The sequence below is a fragment of the Ambystoma mexicanum genome, chromosome 2q (genome assembly GCF_040938575.1).
Source record: "Ambystoma mexicanum isolate Mex_15411 chromosome 2q, UKY_AmexF1_1, whole genome shotgun sequence".
Classification (NCBI taxonomy): Eukaryota; Metazoa; Chordata; class Amphibia; order Caudata; family Ambystomatidae; genus Ambystoma; species Ambystoma mexicanum.
The window spans coordinates 1,016,919,701-1,016,941,840 of record NC_090924.1 but is presented as its reverse complement, the minus strand read 5'-3'; the positions used below and the strand labels follow the sequence as shown (position 1 = coordinate 1,016,941,840).

Sequence of the window (22,140 nt, the reverse complement as noted above, 5' to 3'; positions counted from 1 at the left end):
GCTTTGATTTGAGTTTCAGAGAGTTCACTCTGCAGAGCGGCAAGTTATTTCTTTGTCGCGTTGATTTCATCTTCCGGGGACCTAGGACTGTTTTGACCAGCCACACTGCTGTCCTCTGCCTGCAGGACTCTTGTTGTCATATCATGTATTTGTGCCTCCAAAATTTGTTTCTAGCATCTCAGCTACCATGTCTGTACCTGTAGGGTTCATGTATCCCAACTCAAGCATCACCACTGACATCTGGGTAGATGGGATAATAATCCACTGGTTCTTTAGGTGACAACAGATCTCTATTTGTATTATTATAATTTTTTTTATTTTCTTTATTTTTACATTGCACTTTGAACTTGGGCTGACACATGTTTCGTGGACCCGATGCTTCCTCATGGCCGACTGGTAAAATGCAATGCTTAATAGCATTGCATCCTTGATACTTTCGTTTTTTAAAATTATTATTTATTATCATGTATTTATTGAGCATGGACCTAGCTTCGAGAAGCAGTGGAGCGCTTCGCAGAGGTATGCAGCAATACAGATTCATAACAAAGCCCTTTTCAGTGGTGTACAAGTACAACATTACAGATGCATAACAGAGCGCTTTTCAGTGTTAACAACAGAACAGATATACAGCGGGAGGTAGGATACAGAGGGGGGGTCAGAGGAGGGGGTACAGCTGTACCTGGTGGCAGGAAGGAGAGGGGCGGGTGGGGTCTAGCGAGCCTGGTGGCGCAATGTGATGGCTTAGGTGTTCAGGAGGAGATTTTATATGATGGGTCACATCACGTGATGCATGATTTCAAGAGGAACATCCTTGATAGTCAGATTTATGCTCCTGAGAGTGTACTTCAACTGATCAGGTGCACAAGGGGGTTTTGGGGTGGGGCTCACTGGAGTCCATGTGCAGTATGCTTTCTGTACAACCTTATCTTGCCTGTCAGGTGTGCTAGTCTCCATTAAGCCAATTGTTCTGTCTAAGGTTCTCCAATGGTATGGGGGATCCATACAGGGTGCAATGGCCCGCTCGGGCCTTCAGATGTCACGCAGCACAAAGACACAGGACTAGCGCTTGATGCGCAGTTCCAGTGATGCCTTTATTCTTCCAGCCCGCCCCGTCATATGACCTCGGTTTCCCGCAATACACGTGACATCATGTTCCTCCCCAACTTAGTATGATTTTTCCTTTAGTCAACAACAATGCAAAACAACATTTCAACACATATTCAGTGTCTATTATTGTCTTTTAGGAGGGCGACCCTGTCGTGCTCGATCAGTGATACACACCCTGTATGACATACCCTTGGAGGCGAGGTGATGGTCGCGGTCTCTCCCTCAGATGGTAGCGAGGATGGGTTCTTTCAGAATCATCCCTCTGATGGGAGTCTGACAGGGTACTGTCCATACGGAGCGTTGGTTCTTGAGATTCTTCGGGTGCGGCGCCTTCCTCCGCCGGCCTCAGGGTCCCGGGCTGGTCTGGTGAGTTCACTTCCTGTCTTGGGCTTCCCGGTCCTTCTTCCCCCATTGCTGCTGGGAATTTCCAGAAGTGTGTTATGTTCCTGGTCACGGTTTTATTTCCTCTGGTAGCTGTGATCATGCTGTGGTTTGTGTTACGCACAGTCCACGGCCGGGATTCAAAGTTTAGTGTCATCTTCTTGGGTGGAGCCCGATTCTTTACCAGCACCGTGTCTCCCGGCTGCAACTCCCGCTTGCTGGCACATCGAGTTCGGCTCTCTTGTTCATTGCGTCTGACTCGTGTCTCCTCTATGGTTGATGAGTGCGGGGTCTGGTGGTGAGTCCTCAGGCATCGGTATATGATGGTTAGCCATGGATGGTTGCGCTCTCCTCACTTTTCTGGGGGTTGTCTAGCAGTAGACCTTGGATCGCAGCTTCGATCACGGCCACTTGGTCGTCTATGTGTTCGCGAAGACGTCCCATCTCAAGGATGCGGGACAGTGCTATGTTCTTCGCTGACAGGATGGCTATCTTCAGCTTCTCCGATGATATCCCGTTTATGATCTGGTGCCAGATTGCGAATTCTTCATTAGGAAATTTGCATCCTACTGCCATCCTCCGCAGACATGTATGGAAGTTGTCGACTGTCTCACTTTTGTGTTGTCTGGCCATACAAAAGTGAAATCACTCGTAGTCTGGGTTGAGGTCAGGTTTAAATTAGTTTTTCAGCACCGCTTTGGCTGTGTCGTAGTCGTCTGCGTCGTCGTTGTTGCGAAGCGTGTTGAACAGGCGTAGCGTTGCTGCAGCAATGTTGAGTAGGAGAAAGGTTTGCTTCCTTCTGTCTGCGATGATTTCCCTGGCCTTGAGATGCAACTCAAATTGTTGTAGCCAGATGCCCCAGCGGATGGCCGCACCCGTGGCAAACGGGTCGAATGGTGCCATGTGGTTAGTGCAGGGTCTGGGCGATCTGGATTGGAGTTGATGCTTCTCCTGTCTGAGGTGTTTGCTCCTGCCCTGGTCGGGCTTGCATTTGTGCTCGACATGGCGATGCCCAGGGGTTGTCTTGGTGGGTGGTATACGGTTAACAATGTGCCAGCTACATGTGCGGGCCTGTGCTGATCTGCTGACTTGCAGGTGGTGGTAGGGTGTGTTCCTTATGAAGACACCAGTTCTGCCCTTGAGCATGTGTAGGAGGCTTTTTCTGTGGTGTGGGCTACCTTGGTCTCACTTTCCCCAGGGATCTTTATCAGCATGCGGCTGATATGGGACGTTTCTGGGCAGAAATGTTCATCTGCGTGTGTGGAGAGCGTTCAAACATGGAAGAAATGACAAAAGAATGTTGAGGGAGCTTTGTTTCGGTGCTCGCATGCGTTCGCAAGATGATGGAGTGATTAATCGTGCAGAAACTGTCTTTAGAATGTTGGAGGAAACGTTCAGCACGGAATAAAATGTCAATAGAACGTTGTGGGAGCTTTTACGTGCTTGCGTGTGTTCGCGAGATCGTGGAGCGTTCGCAAAGTTCATGGAACGTTCAGAATACCGGGTGCTCCTTACGCGTCTCCGCGTTGACATTTTTGATGCTCTGGCATCGGCGCTGCGATGCAACGTGTTTAGTGGCTCTTACCGGAATGGACTGCTCTCACGTGGGCTGTGGCATGGCGAGACAGCAGCTTGATCTGAGGTGGCTGGTACAGATGCGGGCTGGGTGCGTGTGGCGAAGTGTCGTCTTCCTCGCCAGTGTTCTGTCTGAGGATCCCCAAAGGTGTGGGGGATCCGGACAGGGTGCATAGGCCCCCTCGGGCCTTCAGATGTCACGCAGCACAAAGACACAGAACTCGATGGTGCAGTGCATAAACCCGGACTAGCGCTTGATGTACAGTTCCGGTGATGCCTTTATTCTTCCTGCCCACCCCCGGCACGTGACCTCAGTCTCCCGCGATACACATGACATCACATCAATAAGGCTACCCTAATTCTTTTGCTTAGGCTTGTCCCCCCCTAAGTGACGTTTGTGGTTGCTGGGACATTAGCTTGTTGTGATGTATAGTCCCCAATTTCCCTTGGTATTGCTGCTTTTGCTGTGAGGCGGGAGAAGGCAGAGCTCGATCCTTAGCCTGTCATCTCCACAAAGAACATTGAACAAAATCTGCGCTATAAATAATTGTTACTTTTGTTTAAATGTCATTTACATAATATTTGGTTAAATCAAAGCACAAAGCATAGACTGATATTGCTGACAAACAGCTACTCTCTTTTCAAAACAGCATTCACATGGCAACGGATGTCACAAGCAGCAGCTGCTTTCTTCTTATTGTTGCTACTAGTCAAAAGTGCAAAAATAAAAAAATAATTAGACTTGCAAATTTGGCAATATTGACCTTTTGGGAAGCATTCTAATAATCACTTTCAAGTGTCGCAGTATCCTTATGCGTTATGTTATTGATTGAGGAAAGATCGTCACCCTGAACCAACACTGAAGGCTCCACCATGCAGTGTTCGCTGCACTATCTCTAAGATGCTTCCCAACTATGCCATCAACCTTCTAATCAGACAGTTTGACAAGTCCTGTTTCTGATGCTGCAAGTAGATGCAAGGCAGGAGTGTGAAGGAGGCTGCCGTTTGATGGGAGGGTGTGGCAATGAAGACAGACTACTGAAACAGGCAGACTGCCGCAAGTAGATGCAAGGCAGGAGTGTGAAGGAGGCTGCCGTTTGATGGAAGGCTGTGGCAATGAAGACAGACTACTGAAACATGCAGACTGCCGCAAGTAGATGCAAGGCAGGAGTGTGAAGGAGGCTGCCGTTTGATGGAAGGCTGTGGCAATGAAGACAGACTACTGACACAGGCAGACTGCCGCAAGTAGATGCAAGGCAGGAGGGCTGTGGCAATGAAGACAGACTACTGACACAGGCAGACTGCCGCACGTAGATGCAAGGCAGGAGTGTGAAGGAGGCTGCCTTTTGATGGAAAGGTGTGGCAATGAAGACAGACTACTGAAACAGGCAGACTGCCGCAAGTAGATGCAAGGCAGGAGTGTGGAGGAGGCTGCCGTTTGATGGAAGGCTGTGGCAATGAAGACAGACTACTGACACAGGCAGACTGCCGCAAGTAGATGCAAGGCAGGAGTGTGAAGGAGGCTGCCGTTTGATGGAAGGCTGTGGCAATGAAGACAGACTACTGAAACATGCAGACTGCCGCAAGTAGATGCAAGGCAGGAGTGTGAAGGAGGCTGCCGTTTGATGGAAGGCTGTGGCAATGAAGACAGACTACTGACACAGGCAGACTGCCGCAAGTAGATGCAAGGCAGGAGGGCTGTGGCAATGAAGACAGACTACTGACACAGGCAGACTGCCGCACGTAGATGCAAGGCAGGAGTGTGAAGGAGGCTGCCTTTTGATGGAAAGGTGTGGCAATGAAGACAGACTACTGAAACAGGCAGACTGCCGCAAGTAGATGCAAGGCAGGAGTGTGGAGGAGGCTGCCGTTTGATGGAAGGCTGTGGCAATGAAGACAGACTACTGACACAGGCAGACTGCCGCAAGTAGATGCAAGGCAGGAGTGTGAAGGAGGCTGCCGTTTGATGGAAGGCTGTGGCAATGAAGACAGACTACTGACACAGGCAGACTGCCGCAAGTAGATGCAAGGCAGGAGGGCTGTGGCAATGAAGACAGACTACTGACACAGGCAGATTGCCGCAAGTAGATGCAAGGCAGGAGTGTGAAGGAGGCTGCCATTTGATGGAAGGCTGTGACAATGAAGACAGACTACTGACACAGGCAGACTGCCGCAAGTAGATGCAAGGCAGGAGGGCTGTGGCAATGAAGACAGACTACTGACACAGGCAGATTGCCGCAAGTAGATGCAAGGCAGGAGTGTGAAGGAGGCTGCCATTTGATGGAAGGCTGTGGCAATGAAGACAGACTACTGACACAGACAGACGCAGGGAGCAACAAGGTGGTGGGGGCTTAGACGCAGATAATGTTGCAGGAAGCACCACTTTCATGTTTGGGGGAACGTGGGGAAGCCGCACAGGTGCACAAAGTTGGGCTGAAGTGGGATGTACGAAAAAAGGGGAACTGAATGGTTAATGGGCAGGTGGCTAAATCAAGCGAGAAGGGGCTAAGGAGAAATCAGACACATGTGGGAGGCAGTGAGAAGGGAAAGTGTGGGAGTTGGAAAGGGAAGCCTGACACAATTTGAGGTACGGCGGATGTAAGTGAGATTGGGAATATGCGAGAAGTGGTTGGTTGAGATGGCTGCCTGTAGAGAGGACATTTAATGGGTGAGAGGATGTACTCCACACTGGTGTGAGTGTGTACTGCACACTATCTCAGTCCTCAGATCTGAGCGCATGAACTGCATGTGGGTTCTCCAGCCTGTTAATCAAGAGCACTTCTCGCGAGAGGTACAGCCATTGATGTATCCGTACCTAGCACGAGCACTATCTAAAGTCAATTATACATTCATTCGTGCAAATGTAATTTTGTCACTATTCGTGTTGTTGGGTGCGGCAATGCATTTTGTATTCGTTTTGCTGTTCAATTGTCCATGCCCTTCTTTAGAGAGAGATAAACAAATACATTGAAAAGAAAGAGTCGTATTTTGGGCCCGATGCAATTATCTCCATAGAGTAAAATATTCATGTAAGTAAACTCCAGAAATATAGAATTTGAGTGCGCGCATACCGGCGTTTGTGAGGTTATGTTACGTTGGTCCTCATTTCGCGCTCCTCGAGCTTAAATAGACATACCGTTGTATAAGTTGAGCAGCCATGTTTTCAATCACTTGCAGGTTGGCGGGCGTAAACCGATAAGTAGTCGTTCTGCGTTTTCGGTCTCTTCATAGTAAAAACATATCAATGGTTTGGTGTTGAATTGAGTGCTGAACAGTTATATGGACCAGTATAACCCACTTTAAAGGGAAATAGCATTATTTGCAACACACGTTGGTGCTTATGTTAAAAGTCCCCTAAATTACGCCACAGGGATCTATTATGTTTACACATAGGTGCAAACAGGTCCCCTCTGGGTAATTTTCAGTATTTGCACTTTGGACTGCATAAGGGAAAGTCAAAGTGAAGGTGAAATTGCCTTCCCACCCCCCTTTTTCACTCTGTCATGCAAATTGAGTAAACGCTGCCCGGGACACCTTATTTTGATGTGACCCTTGCAGTGCAGACCGTTTCAGTGCGGTGCGTTTTTGGTGTACGCCCTCTTCGGTGCGCTCTCTTGGCTGCGGCCTGCAGGGCACAATGACATTACACCTGACACCTTCGTATCTTGGATATACTGTCATCCCAAACACTAGTAAATGCGGTGTTTTGGACGACCAAATAGTCAAAGAATGCTCGGCCTGTTCAGCAAGTGAAGGTGACAGCATAGCTTCACTTGCTGACAGGGCCAGGCATTCCTTGAATATACTCTCATCCAAACAACTGCTCTTATTAGTATTTGACATGGCAGTATATTTAATAAGTGCCAAGGACGAGTATGCATAATAGCCTGGCCATTAAGGTGTTAAGATTATCAAGGTGCTGCCATCATGCCTGCATTCATCGACTTGACTTTGTAAGCATTCCATCATGGCCGACACGTTTTCCGTTCTAAACAACTTGGACCTCACAGCCCTGATGCCAACTACCCCTACCGAGCCCTCTGATAGGCTCCCTGCAACAAGAAAGCATCCCGGGCCCCGGAACCAGAAGTCGGAGCCGGCCTCACACGAAGGCCTCATACAAGGGTTCAAGATGATTGATGTCTTGGCCTGTCTGGGATCTGGAGGGGATCTTCTTGGCCCATCCCTGCCTTGCTTACCCGTCACAACTTTGCCTCAACCTATGCTCAATATCCCGGAAGCTGAAGGTAAGAGTGTAATTGTCTGTACTTCTCCTCTTCGCCCGTGATGCCCCCGCCACTGTTACCTAATGCAGGGCCCTTGTGCCTTTAACCGACTCTGGTCATGTGCTGTTCACAGATAGATGCACAGTCTCGCTTTACCAAAGGCTGCTCCCCTATTCATCGGCACGATCCATCCTGCCCTACCGGCATTGATTACTCTGCTGCTCTAATCTACGTGTCTCCAAACTGCCGCAGAGAAGCAATGCTCATCAGCCAATGCATAATCTCTCACACTTAGATGGGCCCATACTTCTATTCTTGACTTTTCTTTCCGATTCTACATGCCGCCTAAACTCTTATGATGACACACGGCTTTGTCCTTTCTTTACCGACTTTCTACCCTACTGGAAATGTGTACTTTTCAGTGCATCTACTTCACTGATTCACTATCTCACTTGGCTGTCCATGCTAGTAACCTGATTACAGACACATTCAACAGCTGTTGCTCCTATTATTCACGTTACAGCGATTCGTGATTTCAGAGCTGCTATCATGTACAATTTAGGCAGCCCCTCCATTCCATGAGGTGCGGTACTACTATAACATGTTAATATCAAGCCTCTTCAGAGTACTTCTCTGATGCCACCACTCCCTCCGTAGGTACTTTCCAATTTACCTCACTGTACACCTGCATCCATGTCTCCCGTATGCATGTCTGATGTAGCTCCCGTAACATGAGGCAAGGCTTTACCAGTGTGTATATTTACACCTACTGTGTCCTTTTATGCATGTCTGATGTAGCTCCCGTAACATGAGGCGAGGCTTTACCAGTGTGTATATTTACGCCTACTATGTCCTTTTATGCATGTCTGATGTAGCTCCCGTAACATGAGGCGAGGCTTTACCAGTATGTATATTTACGCCTACTATGTCCTTTTATGCATGTCTGATGTAGCTGCCCGTAACATGAGAAGAGGCTTTACCAGTGTGTATATTTACACCTACTATGTCCTTTTATGCATGTCTGATGTAGCTCCCCGTAACATGAGAAGAGGCTTTACCAGTATGTATATTTACACCTACTATGTCCTTTTATGCATGTCTGATTTAGCTCCCGTAACATGAGGCGAGGCTTTACCAGTGTGTATATTTACACCTACTATGTCCTTTTATGCATGTCTGATTTAGCTCCCGTAACATGAGGCGAGGCTTTACCAGTGTGTATATTTACACCTACTATGTCCTTTAATGCATGTCTGATGTAGCTCCCCGTAACATGAGGCGAGGCTTTACCAGTGTGTAAATTTACGCCTACTATGTCCTTTAATGCATGTCTGATGTAGCTCCCCGTAACATGAGGCGAGGCTTTACCAGTGTGTATATTTACGCCTACTATGTCCTTTTATGCATGTCTGATGTAGCTCCCCGTAACATGAGGCGAGGCTTAACCAGTGTGTATATTTACGCCTACTATGTCCTTTTATGCATGTCTGATGTAGCTCCCCGTAACATAAGGAGAGGCTTTACCAGTGTGTATATTTACGCCTACTATGTCCTTTTATGCATGTCTGATGTAGCTCCCCGTAACATAAGGAGAGGCTTTACCAGTGTGTATATTTACGCCTACTATGTCCTTTTATGCATGTCTGATGTAGCTCCTTGTAACATGAAGCGAGGCTTTACCAGTATGTATACACTGCATATTCTTTATCAAGAACTTTCTGCAACTAGCGCCTAGATACCTGATGGTTTTGTGCGCTGTTAATAAATGCCAAATAAAAAAAAGATTCAGCGCAAACAGGTCACGCCGAAGTGGATCTTTGGGCAAACAGACGGCGCCGAATGGGAATGTGCGGAAATGTCCTGCTCTGAACGCTTCCTGCCATTTACACCCGGCAGGCAGCGTTTACAATCTTATGGATATAAATGTTTTATGCAGGATTTTTACACAAGTGTTTGACGTTTCTCCACCATGGGCATGAGCCCCTCTTTGAAAATAAATGGATCATTGAAATGTGTGTTCTGGACATTGTGCCACTAGAGGAGAGGTGTGGAGAATACATCAGGCTCCACCTGCCCCGCGCCCCACCATGGAGAGAAGGATGAAAATTGGTCATGATTTTTATTTCAGAAGTGCCTAGAACGATAGCTTTCGTGTCAAGCACAGGCATAACATGAGTTTCTCCAGCAAAAAGGCAAGGAGGTGGTCCCAAAACAAGCAAAATGTTGTCACTCGAATTAAAAGAGAACACTGTCCTCTGGAATCAGGGACCCTGCCCCTCTGGATTTATATGCTTAGGCCCTGATTCATGGAATTATTTTCCTGTAAAACAGGGATTTGCGTGCCATTCTGTCCCCAAATCCCCATTTGTCAAACAGGGATTTGCAGGCAGAAAGGCACCCAAGTGACCGTTTTTTCCATGCAAATAATTCCATGAATCGGGGTGTTTAATATAGGATAATTACAGAGCTGTCAACATGCCTTGGTGGAGATGGAATCATTGGAGGTGAATGGGAGTGGTACTTACTCTGACGGTAGGTAGCCATGAAACCTCCAAATGCCAAGCTAGTGTCTGTTCTCAGTTTCACGTACAGGCTGTTCGCGGTGCTGCGGATGGGACCAGGTACTTCATCACCGCAGAGTTTGGCCAGTAGCTTCGCATTAGTGTTGTTGCCGTTGTACACCTTAAAAAGAACATGAACTATACTGATTGACTGCTGTCTTTTGTTTCACAAACGAAGATTAGGATTCTAGAATTGGATTATTCAGAGCGTTCATCGTAAAACCTCAGTCAGTAAAAACAAGATACTCTACATAGTTTTCGATGATAGTTGCTATGGAATACATGTTATGGAACAATACATACACAAATAACAACATTACCAATAATAATACTAATGTGTGGTTCATGCCATTAAGTTAATTACTAAGGTGTCCCAAATAGGATATAAATGAATTTTTGGTTGTTAGCGCTATCCTTTAAAGACAACCTAAAGCAAACCTGTATATTCCACTGATAACCTGGGAAAGGCAAGCAGCCAATCGCGTTGCATGGATCACCGGCTTTACGTAAAGGTGTATGTATGCCTGCGTTTTGAGCAAGCTGGCGGCTGTACAATCCCTACCTTTCTTCCCTAACCTGCACGTTATGAAACCTTTTTATTTAATAAACAAAAAAACAGCTCACCCTCTTTTCACTGGGTGGGGGGCCACTCTACACCTCCTACATGTCCTCCAGTCCTTTTTCAAACTATTGTGACAAAGGGGAAGGGGTTCATCCTGGGACCCCTGGTCTTCCATTTTCATGCCAACCAACAAACACGTCACTTTTTTGAACGGAACAAATTGGTTGCGTGCTGTGCATGGCCTGTTTCTCCCTAAAAAAACAGCCAATTAGCACCAGACATTACCATGGGGTGCTAATGGCAATAATGCTTTCCTTTGTGGCCCATACCATTTGCCAAGGCAGCCGGCCATTGCCACCTGGTACGGCCCACCAAGGAAGGCATTATTGCCAAATTATATGTTACAACGTAAACAATACGGACTCTGTAGTCACAGCGACTGTTGACTATTTAGTAATGTAGTTATGGTTAAGTTGGACTCCTAACGGAAAGGGCAATATTTGGAGGCCCATAACTTTTGCCACCAATAACAAGATTGCTCAAAACTTTCCAAAAGACCATATGGAGAGGCCAAGTTTATAGAGTGATTCCAAAGTTCTAAAATTCCATTAACAATTCCATAAAGATTTTTTCACAGCGGATAGCGCAAGAAAACGCCTGACATAATTGCACCAAACGTGGATGAGATATTGACGATGACGATGCCATCTGAGAAATTACCCCTGGAGTGGCCAACGTGCTGGCATGCTAAATGGAAACTGGTGAAACTAAATAGAAAATTAGCAAATAGCGCAACAGCTATCAAATTAAATTGAAACATGCAAGGAACATTTGAACAGATCTAAATTTTCATTGCAAGCAGCTTTGCCAGAGAACTGAACCGCTTGAGATATAATTCAAAGGATCTCCAAGTCTGGCCCTTAGGAGTGAGCACCAGCTATATCAGGGTTTCAGGATAAGCAGTGTCTGTGTCAATAATTCATATTTGCATTTGCTGTATTGAGATGTTTATTGTTTAGATGTCTGTATAGATGGTGCTTGTAGACATGGCTTGGAGAAACCTTGTGCTAATCTCTTGTCATTATTATCATGCAGGTTCTGTTATGGCTGCAGGACGCAAGGGTTGAAGAAAACAGCTACATCTACATCATTTTTCATAGATAATCAGGTTCTGTTTTAGCTATTATCTCCTTGAAAGAGTTATTTTTCATTTAATGAGGCTTTCTTCGTAGTCAGGGAAAAGTTAGATACTCTTGTACGTACATCAAGATAGTCTTGGTTGCAGTTCTTATGAGACTCCAGCTGGAAGTCTTGAAACTGAATTTCTAGTTGAGTGCCACTGGCTGCTTTCAGTAGCCAATAGCATTCTGCGTTTTGGTGGTAAGGCATAGGATAGTTGGGAGACATGAAGCTTCCTGATGGGGTGGTGAGAGTTGCCCCACAGCCTGCAAAAAGGAACAAAAAAGTAAGACATTAGGCAGTGGCTTCAGATGTATGATACAAGAATGGCCGAATAAAGGTACCATCAGTGCAGGGTGTGTCTACTTCAGCCAATGCATGCAATAGCAATTTCCATAAGGGTGCCTCCCATTAGTATAGGAACCCCTAACATTACAGTACAATAGTTGTGAGCGCTACAGTGGTGATTCGGCACATTACTAAAGCTCAAGTATTTGTGTTGCCTGGCAGGCTGCACTTACGGCTAGGTAGAGGTTTGCATTTTTATATTGGTATTTGGAATTAAATAGAGTGAAGCTAGCTAGGGTGCAACTATCTAGCTTGGAAGCCCCTCTGTAATGGCACCTCTGCTGGTAATTGTTGTTTCATAATGAGGCCCAAAGTTTTTGTTTTTGTTTCTGTTCCAACGCTTCATGGGCAGGGCTCGAACGTTCCTGGGTGACTCACGACATTGACCGCTCGGGTCTCCCTGTCCAGAGAGTGCATGATCACATCTAGGAATGCAAACTTGGCGCAACATTTGTTATCATAGGTCATGCTAGTTTTGAGAGTGGAATTACTTTTTTGAGCTGTCCCATAAATAAGACATATTGTGCCTTATATGGTCAGGCTTTAGGCAGCAGACCTTTAGAACACAATTAATTGTACCTAGTGGTCCTCCTTAGTGTCCCGCTTGTCACCTGAAGGTGGAACATGTGCAGCCAAAGGGAGAACCAGCACTGAAGCAGCCAGGATAAAGCTGGTGACAATGTAGGGCATGTGTGTGATGAGAAGGTAGAAAATATGCAGACAGGATGTGCCGAAAATAGGCAGGCAAGGGCACAGCTGGAGATCATGAAGGGCTATGTGTCACTGGAAGGCAGAGCGCATGCAGACAACAGAGGCGCCACCAAGGATGCCCAAGTGGGGCCACGGCCACCCTTATAAAAACACTTGCTGGCTTTCCCACCGGCCTGCCTGCCTGTATGTGCTTGTTTTGGTGTCCAATCCCAGTGAACTCATCAGGCCAGTCTGTGAAAAATGTCTGGGGGTGCCACTGGCAGACAAAAGGGAGGCATTGTACTGAAGAGGCAAGGTTACAGCTGGAGAGCAAGGGGGGGGGGCTGCGTGTCAAGAGAAGACAGGAAATATGAAGACAGGAAGGGCCAGCAATGGGCAGGTGAGGGCAAATCGGGGGTTTATCAAGGTCCTGCGTATCACAGAGAGTCAGAAAAAATCACCACGCAAGCGAAAGGAGTCCACGTGGCAAAAACATATCTTTTTATAGAGTTTAGATATAGTTTGAAAACTATGCAAAGACAGCTGTTGGCACTAATCTCAAAAATATACCAAATTGGTTTGTGTAAATATTATACTAGAAATCGGTCAACCCAAACTTACTCTAGAAAAGTAGCTTTTTAACCTATCCCTACACATTTTGTATTGAAAATAGGTGTTGCTGGGTGAGGTGTTGCCATCCCGGCTCCAGGAGACAATTAGCAATTTATGAAAAGCCCTGGCAGCCCCCTAAATCTAAAAGGACAGCAGCTAAAATTAGATTAATATCACCCACCTGCTTTGTATTGTTAAAAAATTAGCACTTTCTAAGTGCCTCTACCAGAGATCAGCACCTCGTAAAGGACAGGAGATACATCAGTTTCTAGATTACACAGCTATTGTACTTCCCATCCTATCCCCCACCTCTGCAACACTTTTGATTTCATTGTCAGCATGTTTCTGTGCATCTTCCTGCAGCACCAGCATCCTCTTTAGGCCAAGAGATGCTGCATCCAGCTTTATGGGCACTTCAGGCAAACCACACATCTTCTATTATCTTTCCCGGTTCTCATCAAGAACAACCCTTTGCAGGGTTTCAGCATCCTTGTTTGTTTGTTTGTCTGTTTATTGAATTTCTAACGCGCACCAGACCCAAAGGTAGCAGGGCGCAACAAAAAGAATGTGCAAAGCTTACAAGTTACATAATGAGAATCATAGTGACATAATAGTAAAAACAGAAGACATAAAGGTAGGTGCATTTGCAAAGTAGATACAATGGTTTACAATCATAGTTTTAGTTAGAGAAAAAGTAAAATATCATATTTACAAAGGCAGACATGTAGAGTGATCAGTTACAGATGGTTATGCAGTAGTCACGTAGGCAGTAATGCCTTTTGCTTGAGAAAGGCGATGTAGCTCTTTCTGAAATGAAGGTAGCGTTGGTCAGCTCTTAACTCGTAAGATAGGGAGTTCCAGAGTTTAGCAGCCTTCACCGGGAAGCTATTGCCACCAATCTTAGTGGATTTGAATCTGGGTACCACGAGACAATTGGCATTGATGGTTCTAGTGGGCCTGGTGGAGGATCTTCTCGACAGTTTGTCAATTAGGAAGATAGGGGCAGCATTATGTAATGCTTTGTCAGTTAAGGAGGCCATTTTTAGCTGTACCTTGTCTTGTGTGGAGAGCCATTTGTGTTGGCGTCTAATGGAGGTCATATGTACTATTTTGTTGATGCCCAATGCTGCTCTGAGAGCATTATTTTGTAAGATTTGGAGTTTATGGATGTTAGTTTTGTTGGTGCCTCAGTAGAGGGCATTACAATAATCTAGTCTTGATAAGATTAGTGCTCTGGCCAGAATAATGCAGTTGTCGTTTGACAAGAAAGGCTTGCCCGCTCTGATCAATTTGCATGTGTATGCTGTAGTTGAGGCCAGGGATTTCACTTGTCTATTGAAGGACATAGTTGCATTCAGATAGAATCCCAAGGTTTTTACTTGCTTAGAGACTTTGATATTATTGCCATCAATGATGAATGAAGTGTATGCAGGACCTAGTTTGATGATATTAGCAGGGGTACCCAAAATTATCAACTCTGTCTTATCATCATTCAGGCAGAAGCCGTGAGTGGCCATCCATGCCTGAATGATGAGATAGATTCTATTCACCAGCACCACGTCCTTGTCATGATCCCCAGAAAGCGGGAGGAGAATCTGTGTATCATCTGCATAGTTAGTGTAGGTGATACCCAGAAGGTCCAGATCGTTGAACAGAGGCTTGGTGAATATGTTGTAGAGGGTAGGCGACACGCAGGAGCCCTGAGGCACCCCACAGGTGATCAGGGATGGGTCAGCCTCTGCTGACGGGGAGAACACTCTTATTGTTCTGTCGCTCAGGAATGATTATATCCACCAAACTGCTTCGGCGGAGAAGTGGGCTGCTGAGTCCAGATGCCTGCAGAGGACCTTGCGGTCCACCAGGTCGAATGCCGCTTAGAGGTCTAGTAATAGGATAAGAACAGTCTTCCTACTGTCTCTCATCTATTTGGGTTTTTAGATCTATCAACGCCGTTTCCGTCCCGTGTAACGGTTGTAAGCCTGGTTGTCTAACCCCTAGGAGATTATGGAGCTCGAGGAATTTTTGTATCTGCTCGTAGGCAGCTTTGTCCAGGATTTTTAGGAGAAATGGTACAGTCGTGATAGGACGGTAGTTAGTAGCGATGAGAGGGTCTAGTGTTTGCTTTATCAGAAGTGGGAGTACCCAGGATTGTTTGAGGTTGGCTGGGACAATTCCAGTAGAGAATGAGCTATTAATAAGTTTAGAAATGAATGGGGAGAGGTCTCTGGCCGCATCCTTTATAAGCAGACATCACCCTTGCAGCTCGAGGGTTTAAGTGATAGAATTATTTTTTCTACCTCTAGAACAGATATTTTAGTGAAACGGAAGCTGTTATTTTGTGCCGGTGTTGTGCCATTAGGTGGCATGGAGTTAGTCGGCTGTGCTAGTTTCAGATAATCTTTTTTGGTTTTTATTTTATTTTGCAAGGTGCTTATTTTGTTAGTTAGGGCTTGTTGAATCTCAGAACACCAGGTTTTATTTTTTAATGCATACATCAGGTGTTGGGATAGGTGACTCCAATTCTTTTAATATGGAAGATAGTTCTTTCATACTTGAGTTGGCGTTGGCTATTCGTTCATTGTAAGAATTTCTTTTTGCCAGATATATTTCATTTTTGTATTGTGTTGAGATTGAGGATAGCTTGTTTTTGTTCTCACTATATGGGCAGAGTCTCCAGGTGTTTTCACGCTTTCTTTTCAGTGTGCGTAAATCCTTTAATTTAGGCGTAAACCACTTGTTGAGGTGTGCTTTATTTTTGCTCGGTCTCTGTTTAAGTGGGCCAATTTTGTCTAAGGTGGTCAACATGATATTATTGTATTCCTTTACTAGGATACTTGGGTCAAGGTTGTCTGGCAAGGCGTTTAAATTTGGAAGAATATTAGGTAGCACGTTGTTTACAGTGATCGTTTTTTTGTTTCTGGTCAGACAAGGTGGCACTGTTTGTGAGCCCAGTGGTTGAGGTCTAGTGGTTGATAGTGTGATAGATACAAGGGAGTGATCTGTCCAAGGTTGGAGGGCGATGAAAGTAATTGTCGCTGTGCAGTTATAATCGGCTACCCAGTCTAAGGTTCTACCCTTGATGTGGGTGGGCTTGTTCATTTTTTTAGATAGTCCCAGGGTTTCCAGGGCATTGGCAATTTCCTGGGCATGTTTATCTGCTGGGTCATTGAGACCTCAATTAAAGTCGCCTAGCAACAGAAGTTGGGAGGTATGCTTGATGGTTATTGGCGAGAATATTATTGAAATCCTCCTCAAATGAGCCTGTGGGACCAGGAGGTCTATAGATTACATGAAAGTTCATGTAAACTGAAAGTTCTGTTATGGAGTTGCTTCAACAAAAGTGGAGGGGTGCCAGCTGTGGTTGTGTGCACTGTGTGAGGGGGATTGTGGGAGACATTGGGGCGAGATTTCTGGGAAACACTAACAGGGATTCTGGCCCATGCCCTGATCGCAGATGAACGCCTTACAAAGAACTTCTGGTGCCCATTGTGCACAGCACCCTAGCCAGTTAGAGTGTGATTTGAGACTGCTTTCAGCTTGCCAAACAACATACCAAGGCAGGGGAAATGGGCACTGGTGGTCATATCCCTGGCAGCCTTTTCCTTTACCAAAAATCTCATGCCTCCCTTTAAGCATAACACTTATCTTTTGGCAATGAGTGGTGTTCCAGAATGGCCCCATCTGCCAATATCCCAGACCCTAGTTGCACGTGAGACATAAAGTATCTATTTGAATGAAAGAGAGCAAGGCAGCGGATGGAGAGAGAGAGAGAGAGAGAGAGAGAGAGAGAGAGAGAGAGAGAGAGAGAGAGAGAGAGAGAGAGAGAGAGAGAGAGAGAGAGAATAAGACACGGTTTGAAAGGTGTAAAGTGAGAACATTAAATGGAAGCTATCTACAAATGCCAATGGTAGGAGAGCAGGGAGGATAACAGTTTTCTTTTTACATGTAAGGTATTTTTTCTGTTCTGTTGTGATGTCTAATGCTTTGAGATGATTTGATTCTATGCCTTTTGCATTCCTGATATGCCACTTTATGATTGGTATCACCCAAATTGTTTGTTTACAATTGTTCGAATGAACAATTGACCAAATTTAAAGGGTCACAATTGACCTTTTCACAATTGACCGAATATATATATATATATTTGGGTTTTGGGGGTTTGGCGTTGGGTGGGGGTTGTGGGGGGTTCCCCCCACATATATGGTACAATTGACCTTCACAATTCTGTTAATTGTGAAAAGGTCAATTCTCATTCGAGCAGTTGTAAAACGAACAATTCGTATACAACCTTACGATTTGCTAGATGTCGCTCAGGATTGTCAGCATCCGTAACCAAGCGTCAGGTCTCTCACTGCTCAGAACACATTCAATATTTATTTATTTATTTATTTATTTATTTATTACAACTCACATACCAACCGAGTTATTCACACATGGCAATTGAACACCCCTCACAACAAACATTGAACACCAAAATATTACTCTTAATTAACCAACTTGCATACCACATCCCCAGCCAATGTATCCTAACACCAGGGCACATGAGGATCCCCTTCATGCACAAATCCCTCTATGCTCCCTGCAGAGAACATCTAGAAGCGGCCTTTCATGCAGAGCTTAGAGGACTTTGCATCTGCACTTAATACCACAAAAGCAAAGCTATCTTGCATTTTCTCTCTCTCCCCACTAAAGTAAACCTGCCCACTCTCTTTCATATCCACCCAAGTGCCTGGAGATCATGCAATGCTTTCGGACCTTGGCGGATTAATCTCTGAGGAGTCACACTGAAACACAATGATGATCACAGTGAAAAAGGGTGCCTACACATGAAGCGCTCAATGTGCTTAACTGTCTTGTAGTCTGGGAGGTCGGGTCAGAATAAGGTCATGGTCTGTGGTCTGAGGGAAATATGGTTGCCTGCCAGTGTTGTTAGGTGCAGGCATTGCCCTGTGAGCTGACCCCTCACCTATTTTAAGGAGATTCTATTTTTCCGGTGGTTATCCTGGAATGTTAGAATGAGTTGAAAAGTTTCAAAAGCAAAGGATTAGGGAGATAACCCTTGGATTTGCAATACTAAATGTCTCCTAGATGGGGTTGCGAGGCCATTGTGTGTGACCAATAATAACAATAATAATCACTTTAGAAGACGTTGATTTTTTATCTGGATTTGGCAATGGATTTTGGCCTAGACGCTTTTGACCGTTACTTTGTTATGGTAGGATATGATATGATATGGCATTTATAACGCGCCTGTACACAAGTGTTTCTAGGCACCACAAGACAAGGAGGGGGAACCATAGGTATGACAAAAGAACGATCTTACAAGGCCTTGTGTCATTCAAATCACGCAAGAGCAGGGAAGAGGAAAGGAAGAAGTGCTATGGGGGGTGGAGGGAGAAGTACAGGTAACTCAAAAGTGCAGTCAGCGTGTGGCTCAGTGCAGGTAAATCAAGAAGTGCAGCCATCGGGTGACTCATAAGTGCAGAGAGAAGGGACTGCAGGGTTGAAGACACAGACCACAGGTGCTAAGGGAGCAGGGAGGCAGTGCAAGGTGTAACTAGACATGCAGGACCCTGGGCCCAAGTTAAGAGGGTATTCAGATGGTCATTGCGTGGAGCAGTCGTGAATCAGCAGGGGAGAGGAAGAGAGAATGCGAAAGCGAAGAGGAAGGTTTTGAGGTGCTCCCGGAACCAATGGTTCTGCTCAAGTTTGAGAGAGGCAGGGAGGCTGTTCCGGACGGAAGTCCCAGCCGAGGATACAGATCTGATCTCTGCTTGGAAAAGCGACTGTCCCTCAAGAGTGTTGGAAGTGGATGAGCGGAGAGAGAGAGAGAGGGAGAGAGAGAGAAAGAGAGCGAGAGAGATAGAGAGAGACAGAGAGACAGAGAGACAGAGAGACAGAGAGAGAGAGTTGGAGGTAGTGCAATCCCAGATCCTAGAATGCCTTGTGGACGATGCAGAGGGTCTTGATCTTGATCCCTGCCACCACTGGGAGCCAATGAAGAGATTACAGAGCAGTAGAGATACAATCCCTGGGCTTGAGGCCAAGCACAATTCTTGCAGTCCTGTTCTGGATAAGTTGAAGGGGTCAGAGAGTAGAGGCATGAAGATTCAGAGAGTGGCTTTTGCAGTAGTCCATCCTAGAGAGGAACAGAGCTCTGGAGACAGTGAGCTTCTGGGGGAAAGTGAGGAAAGGAAGAATACCTCTAAGGAGGTGCAGTTGATAGTTTGACTTCTTAGAGACATCAGAGATGTGAGGAGAGAAGAAGAGGGTGGAGTCAAAGATAAACCCAAGGTTCTTAGCCTCACAGGTAGCAGCAGGAAGAGGGCCCAGATTCGGCGGCCAGAGAGAGAGAGAGGAAAGGAGGGAGCTGGTGTTCCGATGAGGAGGATCTCAGTCTTACTGGCATTAAGGCAGAGATCATCGGTGGTACACCATTTCTGAATTGCGGTCAGACAGTCTGGAATGAGAGAAGGAGAAGAGGCAGCTGAGGGGAGCCTGTAGGTAAGCTGGGTGGCATCCGCATAACACTGAAAGTTGGAGCAGAAGGAAGCAATGCGGTGGGCAAGCGGTCCCAAGTAGTGGTTGAACATCCAGGGAGAGAGGTTAAACCCCTGGGGAACACCACAAGCAGAGAGAGAGATAAAAGAGAGGAAAGCCCCAGTTGCACCTGGGAGGGTCTGGCAGTGAGAAAGGAGGTCAGCCATGCCAGGGCCTCATCAGTGATACCCAGGTTATCATGGAGGCGATTGAGCAGGATGGCATGGTTGACTACATCAAAGGCAGAAGAAAGATCGAGGCGAACGATGACAGAAGGAAGGTTAGAAACAAGGTTTGAGAGCAGATCTTCACGGGTGTTCAGGAGAGCAGTTTCCATGCTTCTGGCAGCTCTGAAGTCAGACTGGTGGTCATGGAAACAACCAACAGATTCAGAATGCAGAATAAGCTGGGAGACGGCCAGCTTTTCCAAGAGTTTGCCCAGGAAAGGGTGATGGACATCTGGCGATAGTTAGCCAGAGAGGAAGGATTGGCATAGGGCTTCTTTAGCAGGAGGTGCACAAGGGAGTGCTTAAGGAGGGAAGGGAAGGTTCCAGTGACAAAGGAGTGATTACAGAAATCGGCCAAGGATGGAGCAAGGGTGTCGATGTGGTCCTTGACTGTTCTGGATGAACAGGGGAGAACCTGCTTTGACGAGACTTTCATAGATCTGACTTGTCCAGAAACATCATCAGGGGTGAACAAGGGAAAGAAGGGAGAAGGAGGGATGGCCACAGGCAGGCCAGGAGTGGAGGAAGAGGAGGCGAAGAGGAAGAGAGGGTGCACAGGATGTCCTAAGTTTTAGTGATGAAGTGAGAATCCAAGGCCGTACAGAGAGCATGGGAGGGAACAGGAGAGGTAGAGACTGCAACAGGATCGGCCAGCTCCTAGCACATTTTGAAGAGTCTGGCCGTGTTGTTGGATGCCGCAGAGAGGCAGGCTCTGATGTGGGCTCTCTTCTTGGCGAGGACAGAGAGTCTGTATTGCTGTTGGAGCAGGCGGCAGGCTAGTTTGTCAGAGGGTGCACCTGAAGCCCTCCACTTCCTCTCAGCCACCCTGCACTTGCGTTTGAGGGTGATGAGGTCAGAGTCATACCAAGAGTTACCCTTGGATTTGGGCTTCAATCGGATCCTCATGACAGGGGCAAGTACATCAAGAGTGTTAGGGATACGAAGATGAAGGTTAGAAAGGGCTGTTTCAGGGTTTGAGTCAACCAAGGGTTCAGAAGAAGGAGAGAAGGTAGCGGCGAAAGACTCAGCTGACACATGCTTCATGGGTCGGATGATCGAGAAGGTAGGTGGCAGTGCTGGAGTCGGCTTGGCCTGAGGGGTAGAGAGAGGTGGGCAAAAAGGAGAAAGTGATCACTCCAGGAGAGAGGAGTGGTGAGAGAGTTGGAGAGGGGAGATCTGAGGAGATCAGAACATCCAGGGTGTGCCCTGCAGAGTGAGTCAGGCCAGAGGGAAGAATAGAGAGAGAGAGAGTCACAGAGGTTGCGAAAGAGTCCTGAAGAAGGGCAGGTAGCATCCAGCTGGATGTTAAGGCCTCCAAGGCAGAGAAGTTGAGAGGTAGAGGCGAGGAGAGAGAACCCAGAGAGGGGAAAGAAGGAACAGTAGGCGAAGAATCAAAGTTGATAAGGCGCGGGAAGCGTCTATCAAAAAGAAGGGGGTTCGCCTGAGGGCCTTGGACCAAGACCGTACCATTTAGGTAAACATTGAGGATGATCTTGGAGGAGTGGAAGGGGGGCCAGGAGGGCCGGGTGCCACCATTAATGGGTGAAGAAGAAAAAGGAGAGAGAACAGAGACCATATGGGGGGTCCATAGGCCTGGAGAGGAAATGGCAAATAGGATGTTGGTAAGGGTCTGTCTGGAGGAAGAACTGGTGTAGGTATCAGCGATAGGGAGGCCTGAGTTGGAGACCAGGATATCACTATTGAGCTTCTTCCTGCCAGACCTAGTTAGAGGGATTGGATAGTCGATAGAAAAGCAGTTAGAGAAGATAGTTGAGACAGAGAGCACAATAGAGGATGCAGAGAGGAAGAAGGGGGAAGGGAGAGAGGGGGGAGGGGTAGCGCAAGCAGGGCAGGGGGGTAGCACTGGGAGGCAGGCAGGCAGGGGGGAAACACAAGGCGGGAGAGACAGGAAAGGAGGGGGGGCACACAGAGGAAAGAACAAGGGAGTGAACACAACCGAAGGTAAGCAGTGGCAAACAATGCCTAGAGTTGCGTGGGAGCATGCACAGACTCAGTTGTTAGGGATTGAATGCAACCTAAAGTAAGAGGGGGCACACACGGCCTAGAGTTGCGAGGGAGTGAACTTGGGAGGATAGCTCAGGGGCAACGTGCTTGCCTTGAAAGCAACATGA

General features: G+C 46.6%; 1 protein-coding gene across 1 annotated transcript in view; it reads right to left on the bottom strand.

Annotated features, from left to right (window-relative positions):
• Positions 1-22,140, bottom strand: part of CUBN (cubilin) — a 1,794,835-nt gene that overhangs the window by 1,178,371 nt on the left and 594,324 nt on the right. The window contains exons 25-26 of the mRNA XM_069648353.1: positions 11,676-11,857; positions 9,815-9,971 (exon numbers count right to left, since the gene is read on the bottom strand). Coding sequence (XP_069504454.1) covers positions 9,815-9,971; positions 11,676-11,857 — 339 coding nt within the window. The remainder of the gene's footprint in view (positions 1-9,814; positions 9,972-11,675; positions 11,858-22,140) is intronic.